The following is an 11897-nucleotide window of genomic DNA, read 5'->3' on the forward strand; positions in this document are numbered from 1 at the left end:
TACATATATATGCATATATATTCCCATAATCCACCTAATACCAATGGTAGTGTACCATGCCAAAATCCAACATTACGTCACCGCTGTACTAAAGACATCCACACTCATGTGCCGCAAAGACGCTTCCTACTTTTTCCCATGGATACCGGACAGAATTCCATGAACCGTCTGGTGAAGAAGAACTGGACGTCGGGAGGAGTGAGACGAGGTCATATTCCGAGCAACATTGAGATAAAGGGCCCCGAGGACGTGTCTTCATCCGCGTGCGATTCGGCGTCTGATCCACATCACGCGCGCAAAATGCCACGGTTCGTTACACAAAGCATAGGTGGTAAGTGGGAAAGCGAATGTTGCCGCAAGATATTTAAGATGTGCTAACAAATTTACAGCCTTGGAAACCAAGTATAATCTCATAAACCGTGAGGAGAGACAGAAGCTACGCGAAGCGTCTAGTGAGCCAGGTTCGGAATATTCCTCGGTGATCTCGAGATTGAAGGAGAATTCAAAAAAGAACCGGTATTCAGTAAGTTGATAATCTGGATCTTTTTTTTTATGACAGGAATACTAACTCTTTCAGGACGTGTTGCCCTACGACAGAAACAGAGTCAAATTAGATGTATCACAAGGCCACAGCGATTACATCAATGCCAGCCACGTTAAGGTTGAAACGGACCAAACTGAGGTGAAATCCTATATAGCCTCTCAGGGACCACTTGCTTCTACAATGGCCGCTTTCTGGCAAATGTGCTATAGTGAAACCAAGTCGGACACCATTGTGATAGTGATGGTGACTCCGATTAGCGAGGGTGGTTCTGAAAAGTGCTATAAATACTGGAACGACCAAGGATCGCTAGAAATACCTGCAAATGGAGGTTTTCGTTCATCGCTGCAAATTAACCACGTTTCTTCGCAAAACGTGGAAAACCATTTCATTCTCACCGAACTAGAAGTGGTTCCGGATGATAGGACAATGTCTCCCAAGAGATGCTTTCATCTATACTACTACAATTGGGCTGATTTTTCGGCTCCTTCTTCGTTTGGACCGATAGTCCTTCTTTCGAATATGGCATCTGACCTAAGAAACAGGTCTGATAGAACAGATCCCATTGTCACGCATTGTTCTGCTGGAGTGGGTAGAACTGGGACGTTCATCACATTGGACTACTTGCTTACCAACGGCTCAGGGCTATTGAGCAACTCAATGCAACTGTTTCAAGACGAAGAAAGAAGCAATCTCACGACTCCCAGTCAGGATCAGGATCCTGACCCCATTTTTCAGATCGTTAGACAATTGCGTTCTCAACGTTTAATGATGGTTCAGAGATTCGAGCAGTTCGTGTTTCTATATAAGAGCAGTTTGAGATACTATTTAGATGTGGTCGTGGGCGACAAAGAAGTGTGCCCATGATTGATGAAATAAAACGAGTTTTACAACACTTTTGTCTTGTTTAGTTGGAACTGCCACATTAATAGCGTTGCAGTTGTGGGGGGACCACGACAAAGTTGCACAAAGCCAATTCTAGACTTATTTTCTTTCGAGTTGACGAAACAGGCACAAACCGCTAGTCCTTAATTTGAATGTATCAAGCCTTTCTGGTTGAGACTAAAAATGATTTTGAACCTTCTGGGAGTGTGGAGTTAGAAGAGTTTTACGTTGTCACCAATTACAACAAAGCTTTGGAATTTGTTGACGGCCTTCGTGCTGATTCAAATATGCTTATTAGAGATATAGAGCCTCAGGATCGGCCTCAAAAGGCGAGGGTGTTTTTGATTCTGGAGTCTACATGTGATTTGAGCACTGATTGTCTTGTTAGAGTGTATTCCAACAGTAGTTGGTTGTCAGAGGAGGTATGTGAACGGCAAGCTTTACTGCAATATATACTGCCAGTTGCGCGGTTTTAATATAGTGAAGAGAACTATAACTAACTTTTTACTGAAGCTTTTGAAACGAATTGTTACCGTCAGCAAAACTGGTCAATATTCACTGAAGTTCCTTGTTCAAAGGGGAAAGTTCTACTCGCTGCGAGGGGATTCCTCAATCTCTTTTAAAAAATCTCCACCAATCCCTGGAATCTCAGGAGTTGCTTGTCATGTCCAAAGCACTTGTTTTCAAAGCATCCAAGACTTTGTCAGATTCGCTGGGACGTCTCCATTTTTAGAGCCCCTGGAGAAGATGATCCAACTACAGGCGCCGCACCGAACGCGATATGAGCTCCACCGGCCAAAATCGCCCACAGAAGACTTGATACCAAACCCCCCTGATGAGCAGATCATACACAAGACCGTTGAGCTGTCCATGCCTGCAATTACTAGAATCATTGGAATTAAAGGCAAAAACATCAACTTTATACGCAAGAGCAGTCAGGCCCACGTTAAAGTGTGCAACATCGAGCGTGCTATCAGACTGGCACTTCCACGAGCAGTCATCACTCAACAATTGCTTCTAACAGGTACTCAGCCACAGGTTAAAATGGCCGAAAAACATATCTTCAAGATTCTCAATTCGTATCGCTCAGGCTCTCAACTTCGCTAATGATTGATAGGATTCTGCCAAATAACTGGTGGTCACCGTACCTCTGAGACCGCCTGCGTTGTTTTCAGCATCTCCAAAAACTTTTCAACCCGAAGCGGTGGATTAGATGCGACCAGATTTTTTTTGAAAATTTTCATATTTGCGTTCTCCTTCCTCCTCTTCAGCTTCCAACAACTATACATTTCACACTACAAAAATGGCTGACGGAGTCTTCCCAGGTGCTATCGGTATCGATTTAGGTACTACCTACTCATGTGTCGCTACTTACGACAACGCCGTTGAAATCATTGCCAACGAACAAGGTAACCGTGTTACTCCATCGTTCGTTGCCTTCACCTCTGAGGAGAGATTGATCGGTGATGCTGCCAAGAACCAGGCCGCTTTGAACCCAAAGAACACTGTCTTTGATGCCAAGCGTCTGATTGGTCGTGCTTTTGACGACGAATCCGTCCAGAAGGACATCAAGACCTGGCCATTCAAGGTCATCAACTCGAACGGTAACCCACTGATTGAGGTTGACTACTTGGACGAGACCAAGACCTTCTCCCCTCAAGAGATTTCCTCCATGGTGTTGACCAAGATGAAGGAGATTGCTGAGGCTAAGATTGGCCAAAAGGTTGAGAAGGCTGTTATCACTGTTCCAGCCTACTTCAACGATGCTCAGCGTCAAGCTACCAAGGACGCCGGTGCCATTGCCGGTTTGAACGTCTTGCGTATCATCAACGAGCCAACTGCCGCCGCTATTGCTTACGGTTTGGGTGCTGGTAAGTCCGACAAGGAGAGACACATCTTGATCTTTGACTTGGGTGGAGGAACCTTCGATGTTTCCCTCTTGCATTTGGCTGGTGGTGTCTTCACCGTCAAGGCCACTGCTGGTGACACTCACTTGGGTGGTCAAGATTTCGACACCAACCTGTTGGAGCACTTCAAGGCCGAGTTCAAGAAGAAGACCGGTTTGGACATCTCTGAGGATGCCCGTGCTTTGAGAAGATTGAGAACTGCTTGTGAACGTGCCAAGCGTACCCTTTCTTCTGTTACCCAGACCACCGTTGAGGTTGACTCTCTGTTCGAGGGTGAGGACTTCTCCGCTAACATCACCAGAGCTAGATTCGAGGACATCAACGCTCCGCTCTTCAAGTCCACTTTGGACCCAGTTGAGCAGGTGTTGAAGGACTCCAAGATCGGAAAGACCTCCATTGATGAGGTTGTCTTGGTTGGTGGTTCTACCAGAATCCCAAGAGTCCAGAAGCTTTTGTCTGACTTCTTTGATGGTAAGCAATTGGAGAAATCCATCAACCCAGATGAGGCCGTTGCCTACGGTGCCGCTGTCCAGGGTGCTATCTTGACCGGTCAATCCACTTCTGAGGACACCAAGGACTTGTTGTTGTTGGATGTTATTCCATTGTCTCTCGGTGTTGCCATGCAAGGTAATGTTTTCGCCCCAGTTGTGCCAAGAAACACCACTGTGCCAACCATCAAGCGTAGAACTTTCACCACTGTCGAGGACCACCAGACCACCGTTCAATTCCCAGTCTACCAGGGTGAGCGTGTCAACTGTGTTGAGAACACTCTTTTGGGTGAGTTTGACCTCAAGAACATCCCACCAATGCAAGCCGGTGAGCCAGTCTTGGAGGCCATCTTCGAGGTTGACGCCAACGGAATCTTGAAGGTTACCGCCGTCGAGAAGTCCACCGGACGTTCCGCCAACATTACCATCTCTAACTCTATCGGTCGTCTTTCGAGCTCCGAGATCGAGCAGATGATCAACGATGCCGACAAGTTCAAGAAGACCGACGAGGAATTCTCCAAGAAGCACGAGGCTAAGCAGAGATTGGAATCTTACGTCTCCTCCGTTGAGGCTTCCGTCACTGACCCAGTTTTGTCTGCCAAGATAAAGCGTGGATCTAAGGACAGAATTGAGAACGCTCTGTCTGAGGCTTTGGCCGCTCTTGAGATTGAAGATGCTTCCGCTGACGACTTGAGAAAGGCTGAGTTGAGTCTTAAGCGTGTTGTCACCAAGGCCATGGCCACCCGTTAAGCTGTTTATTGTATCGAAATAAAATCTTTTTGGCTTCATAAAATAATGCTTATATGTTAGTGAACAGTAGTGAAGAGGAAAGATGATCTTTATTTTCATATCTTTAGCACACTTATTTTGCTAGACTATTCTGCTAATATGTAGTTCCCCAGCTTATCCATCTTCAGGTCCGTTACACCAGCCGAAAGGGCCTCGATGATCCTTTCATTCTCCTCCTCGTGATCTTCTTCTTCTTCTTCTTCTTCCTCGCTTTCACTGAGATCTTCTTCGTCGTCGTAATCCTCGTCGCTTTCTTCCTCGTCAAATTCCAGATCACCTTCATTGTCTGCATTTCTCATACCACTGAGAGCACTTTCCAGTTCGTCATCGTTCTTCTTTCCCTTTCTGTACCCCGAAGCTTTCACCTCCACGTCGAGTTCGGCCTCTCTCTTGACATCTCTTTCAAACTCTGGATATCCATATCTGAAACCATCACCATATCCGTCCGTGTCAAGCATCGATTTGTCCAGTTCGGGCGCATAGTTGAACACCTTCTTGAAAAATTTTCTTATACACTCCACATCACGTTTGAAGTAAAAGGCTGCATCTGTATGGTTGATGGAAACACACTGAGGAAAATCGATAACCACAAACCCGTCATCAGTCTTAGGATCATAAGAGTCTCTCTCCTTGATCATGATGTTGAACTCGTTGAAATCACAGTGGATCAATCCGTGGTTGGCCAGCTTAACTATGAACTTCATGAGGTCAGAGTAGAGCTTCTTATACTGGTAATGGTCTTTCAGCTGCCTCATCGTAAAACCTTCAATTCTTTCCATCATAATGCAGTGGCGCGAATAGTCGTAAGGAATTGGCACAGCAAATCCGTTGGAATACAGAATGTTCATGAACTCGTACTCTTTCTCCGCTGCCAAACGGGAAAGGTACATCCAACTGGATGTCTGCTTGTTCTTGAGATAATCTCTGTTATTCCTCACTGTTCTAAACGAAGTTCTTCCTAAACGGTGAATCTTTAGCACACGTGAGTCCTTGACCTTCGGACTGGTACAGGAGTAGATATCGGACTCTTTACCTACGCCTATCTGGGTGTTGAGAGTGCGGAGGGTCTTCTTCATGTACATTGCATTGAGCGCCAGGTAATCGTAGCCATTGTACGTTATCCTGTAGCCGTCATAGCTGGCATTTCTTAGTTTCGAGATCAAACTGAGCTTTGCAAGATCAGCAATACATCTGTTGGTTGTGGAGGCAGAGCGAAGGCCTCCAATTGAGTGGATGATTTTGGTGGGAACCAGCTCATGATTTTTCGATCCTATCTCTACCGCATTCAGTACCCGAAAGTCGTCTGCGGTAAGGTACCGCATATGTGTAGTATCAAGCTTCATTTGGAAATATGTTTGTGGGAATTCTTGGAAGAGAACTGGATTTTAATGTCGTAGTATGCAATGTAATAAATATTTCTCACCTAAAAAAATTTTGGTCGTGTGCATGCCTATTTTCGGCTAAAGTTTCCATCAATAAGCAAATGTTAATACTCATACACTATCAAATCTGTACAATACTAGGTCATATTTCATAAAAAAAGAATAACTCGGTTGGACATATGTTGCCTTTCCTTGGTGTTTTTTCTTTGGGGTCACCGCCGCAAACAGTCACACTATTGGTCTATTGACTTTCTCTGCTTCGATTCGAACAGGATCAAGTCTGCTTTTTCAAACTCTCTTCTGCTTCGTAGACTCTAAAATCGTCTTTTCCTTCGACCTGAGTTCTAATCTGGTCCATCTTCGCAGCCTGCTTCTCCCACGTCTTCTTGTCCTTCTTAGCCTTGCTGTCGAACAGCTCGCGGTCGGGTTCCTTGTAAGAGCCACACATTCTGTCCCATAAAGTGGTGAATTGGCCGTAGTTGTAATTAAAGTACAAATGGTGGATCGTATGGCACGCGGCTCCGTTGATGATTGGGTCGTTGGACATGTACTCACCATCGTGGATCATCACAGTCCAGAAGTTCACGAATGTGAACAGCACGAGATATGACACCTTGTGCAATGGGAAAAGGAATGGGTACCAATGATAAGGCAGCGACTGGGCATAGCCATCAAACGGATGGAAGGCATGGCTGGCAAATGGAGTGCAAACAATCCATTTATGGTGAGGCTTGTGGTATGTCTTGTAAATGGAAGGCCAATGAAGAGCACGATGAATGAAATAAATCCAACAATCGGTGAACATTATGAAACATGGCAATTGGTACACTAAAGCCCAATAGCCCCCATTGCTCTCGTTGACTTCCCAGTACAATTTGGAGTAACCTCTTAACTCTAACAAAAACCAAGGCACAGTAAAAATCACCATCACGGGAATGGACGACATGGCATGCTTGATTTCCAGCGATATCTGGTTTTTCAAGTATCTTGGATGATTGAAGTTTGCCTTATCGTACACAAACACATATGATAGCGAGGCCACAGACAGATACAAGAGCCAGCCGAAGATGGTCATGATGGTGAACAGCGTGAGCGACTGCCTCAGCATATTTGCCCGACCAAGCAGCGAGGCATGAGTCCAGGGAGTCTCTTCAAATAAATGGAGCGGCGCGTCGACTCCGTAGATTTTGACATCGTTGGGCGATAAGTACTTCAACACATACTGTCCGTATGGGTGTTGGGATACGGTATCCCACAATGCGCTGGTGCTAGCGGTGGCATTTTTGAACGAGCCAATCTGAGGTTCAAGGTAGTTTGACAGACTTGCAGGAAGAATCTTAGCATAAAGTATGTCAAACGCGAACGTGTCCGCGATCTCGAGTCCAATGTCCATGTTGAAATTTATGTTCTGTCCGTGTGAAAAGCTTCTCTAGCAAGTAACGTTGGGGAAGCAAAATCAGAACAAGTCCGTTAGAAACTGAAGAGTGCTTCAAAGCAACGGGTAATGGAGGAGAAAACGTATATCAACGTATATAAATGAGGTAAACCAGAGACAGAGTCGTAAGTTTTATTTACATAAAGCGAAAGTCTACTGATCCCATCGTTCCCATCGTTTCGGTCGTGTTCGTGAACGAGGCATCGGTCTGAGAACTTACGAAAACGAGGCCAGGGCTCATATCTTCCTTGTTCTTAGGAAATAGTCAGTCACACGGTCTGACTTGTCGAAATAGGTAGATTGAGCCTTCTCCGAGACTTCGGACCACTTGGGCCTTGTCTTATCGTCTGTTCTTTCACCCCTGGCTTCCAGGTCCTCGTGGAGCCACTCCAGGGCGAGGGGATGGAAGCTATCCGTTTTTTCGACTTCCAAGTTCGAAACGGGGATTTCGCTCTTCTTGTTCACAAACTTGACATCTTGCAAAGAATAGTGCTTCCTTTGAACGCCTCCGCTGAGATGCTCTATTTCAGTTGGCCAGGTTCCCAATCCGTCAAAAATGTGTGTCGCATATACCACTGTAGCACTTCTGGTCTCACACTCGAGCCTCAAGAAGTCCATGAGTCTGCTTCTGACCAATACATCCAGATCAATAGTAACCTCATCCAGAAGTAAAAGGTTCCAGGGCTTCAAAAGCCCCATGAGTAGTTGGACTCTCCTTCGTTCTCCATCGCTGATCTGGTTCATCCTCCACGTGATGTCGATATCTAGCAAATTAATCAGTTCATCTCTTCTCTCTGGATATATCTCACCACCAATGCTATTTACCAGCAAAATTACGGGAATGTCTCTCTTTGTGATCTCGTTGTTGGCCCATTCAGTTCCAAGGTACGTCACCACGAACTGGTTGTGTGCATCCCTCGCAGCCTGGGTCTTGGATAGCTCAAAAGGATTCACACCATCAAGCAGAATCGTTCCCATATTGATCAACTTTTGGCCGGCCAAGATCTTCAGTAAAGTAGATTTTCCAGCCCCATTCGGTCCCACCAGCAGCAGACGAGAACCCTTCTTCAGGTGGATGTTGATATCATACAATCCCACTCGGTCATTGTTGGGAAACTTGTATGATAGGCCCTCTGTGATAATAGCATATTCACTTGGCATGGTAACGGGTAGTTGGGTAATAGATTTAATCTATGTCGTCTGTTTGTAAATCGACAGCGTTTTGACTCAAAGGCTGAGACGAGGCTTGTCGCCGTTTTGGGACTGGGCATCGCATGCGCTTCATGCGGCTTCAAATGACGCCACGCTGGAGTTCTTTTGCTATTTCTTGAGGCCCTTTGATCCCGACCAAACCGTGCAATTGACTAATAAATCGAGTTGGCTTATTATATTATAGCAATCGCAAGATTGTGCAGACTTGTGTCGAAACTACAAATGAGAGGGAACTATATGGCTGCTCACTAATCAATCGGACTTCTTTCTGGGAAACGCAGTCAGCAAACATTGCAAGACATGTAGAGGACGTAACTCCCAACTTTCAAGATCTTATTCAACTTTACAGGAATTTGTAATTTTTGCGAACAGTTTCAACCTTCCATAGCTAGTATGATGCTTTCCAGTAATCGCTATTGAGTAGATTGAAATCTTGCATATCACTGGATTTCTTTTTATGCAGCAAGACACTTCCAGTCCTACTGATCAATGGTACTGTTCAGGATAAGCGTATAACTCAATTGTTGGATTGTTATGGTCTCCGTTGATTGATTATTTACAGAGTGATAAACAGTTTTATTTACAATGGCTTATAATAGAGCCCAGTCGCTCCACTGCCGGCAACAACGGACTGCTCGTACTTCTTCCACGACTTCAAGGTCAGTCTGTTGTTCACATTTTCCAGCTTTCTCAAAGTAACATTTTTGTCCTGAGGCTCCACCAGAGCAGGGGGGTTGAAAGGAGCAGCACTTCTCACGCGCTTTCCATTTCCAAGTTGGCCATACTCGTTGTCACCCCAAGCATAGACATCCCCACTATCAAGGGTTATCAAAACATGAGATTCTCCGACAGACCAGGACTTGATCTTGGTAGACTCTAATCTGTGATTCTCCTCGTTGTAATCTTTCAAACTGTTCAAGATCTTCATCTTGGCAGGCTCTGGTTGCGAGTGGGTGAAATGGCTGGTTCCCAACTCGCCCTTCAAACCCTTACCCCACGAAAGGTGGAGTTGCGAATCGGATTCTGTCTGGGTGAGATCTGAAAAATCAGTGCGTTTCTTTCCTTTCAACGATTCTTCAAACAGTTTGTAGATATTCGAAGAAACAAACGTGGCAAACGAGGTGAATCCTCCAGCGGCGATGTTGACACATTGCGGAAAATCGTCCTTCTTGAAATGGGCAGAAAACAGTTCCACTTTAGATGGGTATGGGATAATCTCAGTGTTGTATGCCACATGCTTGCCCAAAGAACCGTAAACATTATGTCCAAACGACCAAACATATCCAAGGTTGTCGAGTGCCAGCGTGTGAAACTTTCCTGCAGCTATCTGAGTTATCAAGCGAGGTTTATACTCACCTGTCTTGTCATCTTTGAATCTGTTCAGAAGCGAAACCTCAATAGGAACATTTGGAAGAGGGGGGGTATCGAACTGGGTCATTTTGGTTGACCCAAATTGCCCGTTTGACTTTTCAATGTTTTTGAAACCAGTAGCCATGGTGAAAACTTTGCCGGTAGAAGAAAGCATTACCAGATGCTGGTCTCCAGCAGCAATATCCTTAGCCTTCTCGAGTTTCAATTTTTGGTAATGTTTGGTAGATTTAATTCCAATAGCATTGCGACTCTCAACTTTGAATTGCTTCTGTTCCTCGCTCGATTCCGGGAAATAATACACACTGCCGTCCTTGGCAAGCGCGTACACAGCTCCATTGGAAATCTCACACTTCACCAACCCTAGACCCTTTACTGAGATCCTGGGTTCTACCCCTTTTGGATCAAAATTCTTCCCCCATTGGAATAGATTTCCCTTAGAGTCAATTGCACAAGCAGACTGGTCGCCCAACTTCACATCTCTCAGCAACATGCCATCGAAGAATGGTACTCTCTTCAATATCGTCTGAAATTTCACCTTCTTATCCGCTGAAATGATCCCGTACTCATTTGATCCACATACATACAATCCGGGAACAGTTGAGTCATTTGGATCAGTGATTGCCAGTTGTTGCTTCAGCTCTTGCTTCTTTTTCAGGTCGTACCTAGCTTTTGCTTCTTGGTCAGCCATTTCCGATTGGAAACCTGAATGACCAGTTATCTTAGCCCTAACCCAGCCATAATTGTTGTAAACTTGAAAAGCCCCAATAGCTCCACCAAATGCAGCAATTCCCAATAAAACTGCTTTGTACCGTTGCTGAGACTCGTACTTCTGTTGTTGGTCCTTAGGCACCTCGTGGTGTGCGGCCGGGTCAAACTTGTACTCCTTAGGTGGGCCACCGGAGTTGAACCGGAGCCCTAAGCAAGCTACAGATCTCGGGGTACGCCTCGTGATCACCTTGAGCATTTGTATGGTACTACGTGTAGTCTTGGAGGCAAACAGCGTCTTGAAAAAGCTAGACAATATTTTACTTGCAGTCGCCTGAAAAGCACTTTGTCGTGGCCGGGCTAAACTCATATATGGGTGAGACACGCTTTCTCCGCCTCAAGTTCACTCCACGTAAAGCATTCTCTAAGCCGTTGTAACTCTTTTTATACCACACGATTAAGCTCAATATGTACACTTCTTCTTTCAAGTTTGGGGCCCAGGCCTGCAGATTCTCCCGCCAATTTTCTACAACGGTGCCGAAATTCGTTTCTCCCAAGTTCGACTCACGGAAATTCGTTCAACTGCTGCAGAACAGCGGGTTCTCGCAACCTCAATCGGAAACCGCAGTCAAGATTTTTAGCAGTGCCATTAACGATGCCATTTCACTGTATGGATCCAACCTGATCACCAAAGAGACCATGTCCAAGATGTCATACCAGCAAAAGGTCGACTTTGCTAAACTCAAGGGCGAGCTCCAGATGATTGACAAGTCAGACTTCAACAACCTTTTGTCGCAGCATGAAAGACTACGCAATGACCTTGAGAAGGTGAGACAGAAACTACGCGAAGAGATAAACCGCAGTTTGAGTTCGGTGCGGTTGGATCTGAATCTCGAAAAGGGAAGAATAAGAGAAGAATCGTCCATCTACGACCTTAAGATCAAAGAGACGGATACCAGGATCGATGAGGAAATCAGTAACATCAAGGTCCAGATAGAGAGCGTCAAGACCCAGGTGATACAATGGTTGATTGGTGTTTGTACAGGTACATTTGCGTTGGTTCTGGCCTACGTAAGGTTGATGACGTAATTTTACGTAATATTAATGAATCTGGCATCTAGGTTTAAAAAGTGGATAAGCTGCAGTGAGGTTTGCACAGCATGTAGTTGCAACGGCTTCAAA

General features: G+C 45.3%; 8 protein-coding genes across 8 annotated transcripts; 4 read left to right on the plus strand and 4 right to left on the minus strand.

Moving 5' to 3' along the window:
• Positions 1–138: 138 nt before the first annotated feature.
• KUCA_T00005053001 (uncharacterized protein) lies at positions 139–1408 on the plus strand (the record flags this gene model as incomplete). Its single annotated transcript, XM_022606199.1, has 3 exons — positions 139–331; positions 390–523; positions 578–1408. The coding sequence occupies 3 exons, from the start codon at positions 139–141 to the stop codon at positions 1406–1408; spliced, it is 1158 nt and encodes a 385-aa protein (XP_022461055.1).
• Positions 1409–1578: 170 nt separating this feature from the next.
• KUCA_T00005054001 (uncharacterized protein) lies at positions 1579–2533 on the plus strand (the record flags this gene model as incomplete). The annotated part of the gene is made up of 2 exons (XM_022606200.1): positions 1579–1848; positions 1940–2533. The coding sequence occupies 2 exons, from the start codon at positions 1579–1581 to the stop codon at positions 2531–2533; spliced, it is 864 nt and encodes a 287-aa protein (XP_022461056.1).
• Positions 2534–2729: 196 nt separating this feature from the next.
• On the plus strand, positions 2730–4571 carry KUCA_T00005055001 (uncharacterized protein; the record flags this gene model as incomplete). Its single annotated transcript, XM_022606201.1, has 1 exon — positions 2730–4571. One exon carries the CDS (start codon positions 2730–2732, stop codon positions 4569–4571), a length of 1842 nt encoding a protein of 613 aa, XP_022461057.1.
• A 125-nt stretch (positions 4572–4696) lies between these two features.
• On the minus strand, positions 4697–5953 carry KUCA_T00005056001 (uncharacterized protein; the record flags this gene model as incomplete). Its single annotated transcript, XM_022606202.1, has 1 exon — positions 4697–5953. One exon carries the CDS (start codon positions 5951–5953, stop codon positions 4697–4699), a length of 1257 nt encoding a protein of 418 aa, XP_022461058.1.
• A 313-nt stretch (positions 5954–6266) lies between these two features.
• KUCA_T00005057001 (uncharacterized protein) lies at positions 6267–7385 on the minus strand (the record flags this gene model as incomplete). The annotated part of the gene is made up of 1 exon (XM_022606203.1): positions 6267–7385. One exon carries the CDS (start codon positions 7383–7385, stop codon positions 6267–6269), a length of 1119 nt encoding a protein of 372 aa, XP_022461059.1.
• Positions 7386–7664: 279 nt separating this feature from the next.
• KUCA_T00005058001 (uncharacterized protein) lies at positions 7665–8588 on the minus strand (the record flags this gene model as incomplete). The annotated part of the gene is made up of 1 exon (XM_022606204.1): positions 7665–8588. The coding sequence occupies one exon, from the start codon at positions 8586–8588 to the stop codon at positions 7665–7667; it is 924 nt and encodes a 307-aa protein (XP_022461060.1).
• A 631-nt stretch (positions 8589–9219) lies between these two features.
• Positions 9220–10974, minus strand: KUCA_T00005059001 (uncharacterized protein; the record flags this gene model as incomplete). The annotated part of the gene is made up of 1 exon (XM_022606205.1): positions 9220–10974. One exon carries the CDS (start codon positions 10972–10974, stop codon positions 9220–9222), a length of 1755 nt encoding a protein of 584 aa, XP_022461061.1.
• Positions 10975–11183: 209 nt separating this feature from the next.
• KUCA_T00005060001 (uncharacterized protein) lies at positions 11184–11804 on the plus strand (the record flags this gene model as incomplete). Its single annotated transcript, XM_022606206.1, has 1 exon — positions 11184–11804. One exon carries the CDS (start codon positions 11184–11186, stop codon positions 11802–11804), a length of 621 nt encoding a protein of 206 aa, XP_022461062.1.
• Positions 11805–11897: the final 93 nt, after the last annotated feature.

The sequence above is a fragment of the Kuraishia capsulata genome, genomic scaffold (assembly GCF_000576695.1).
Source record: "Kuraishia capsulata CBS 1993 genomic scaffold, Kuraishia_capsulata_scaffold_6, whole genome shotgun sequence".
NCBI lineage: Eukaryota > Fungi > Ascomycota > Pichiomycetes > Pichiales > Pichiaceae > Kuraishia > Kuraishia capsulata.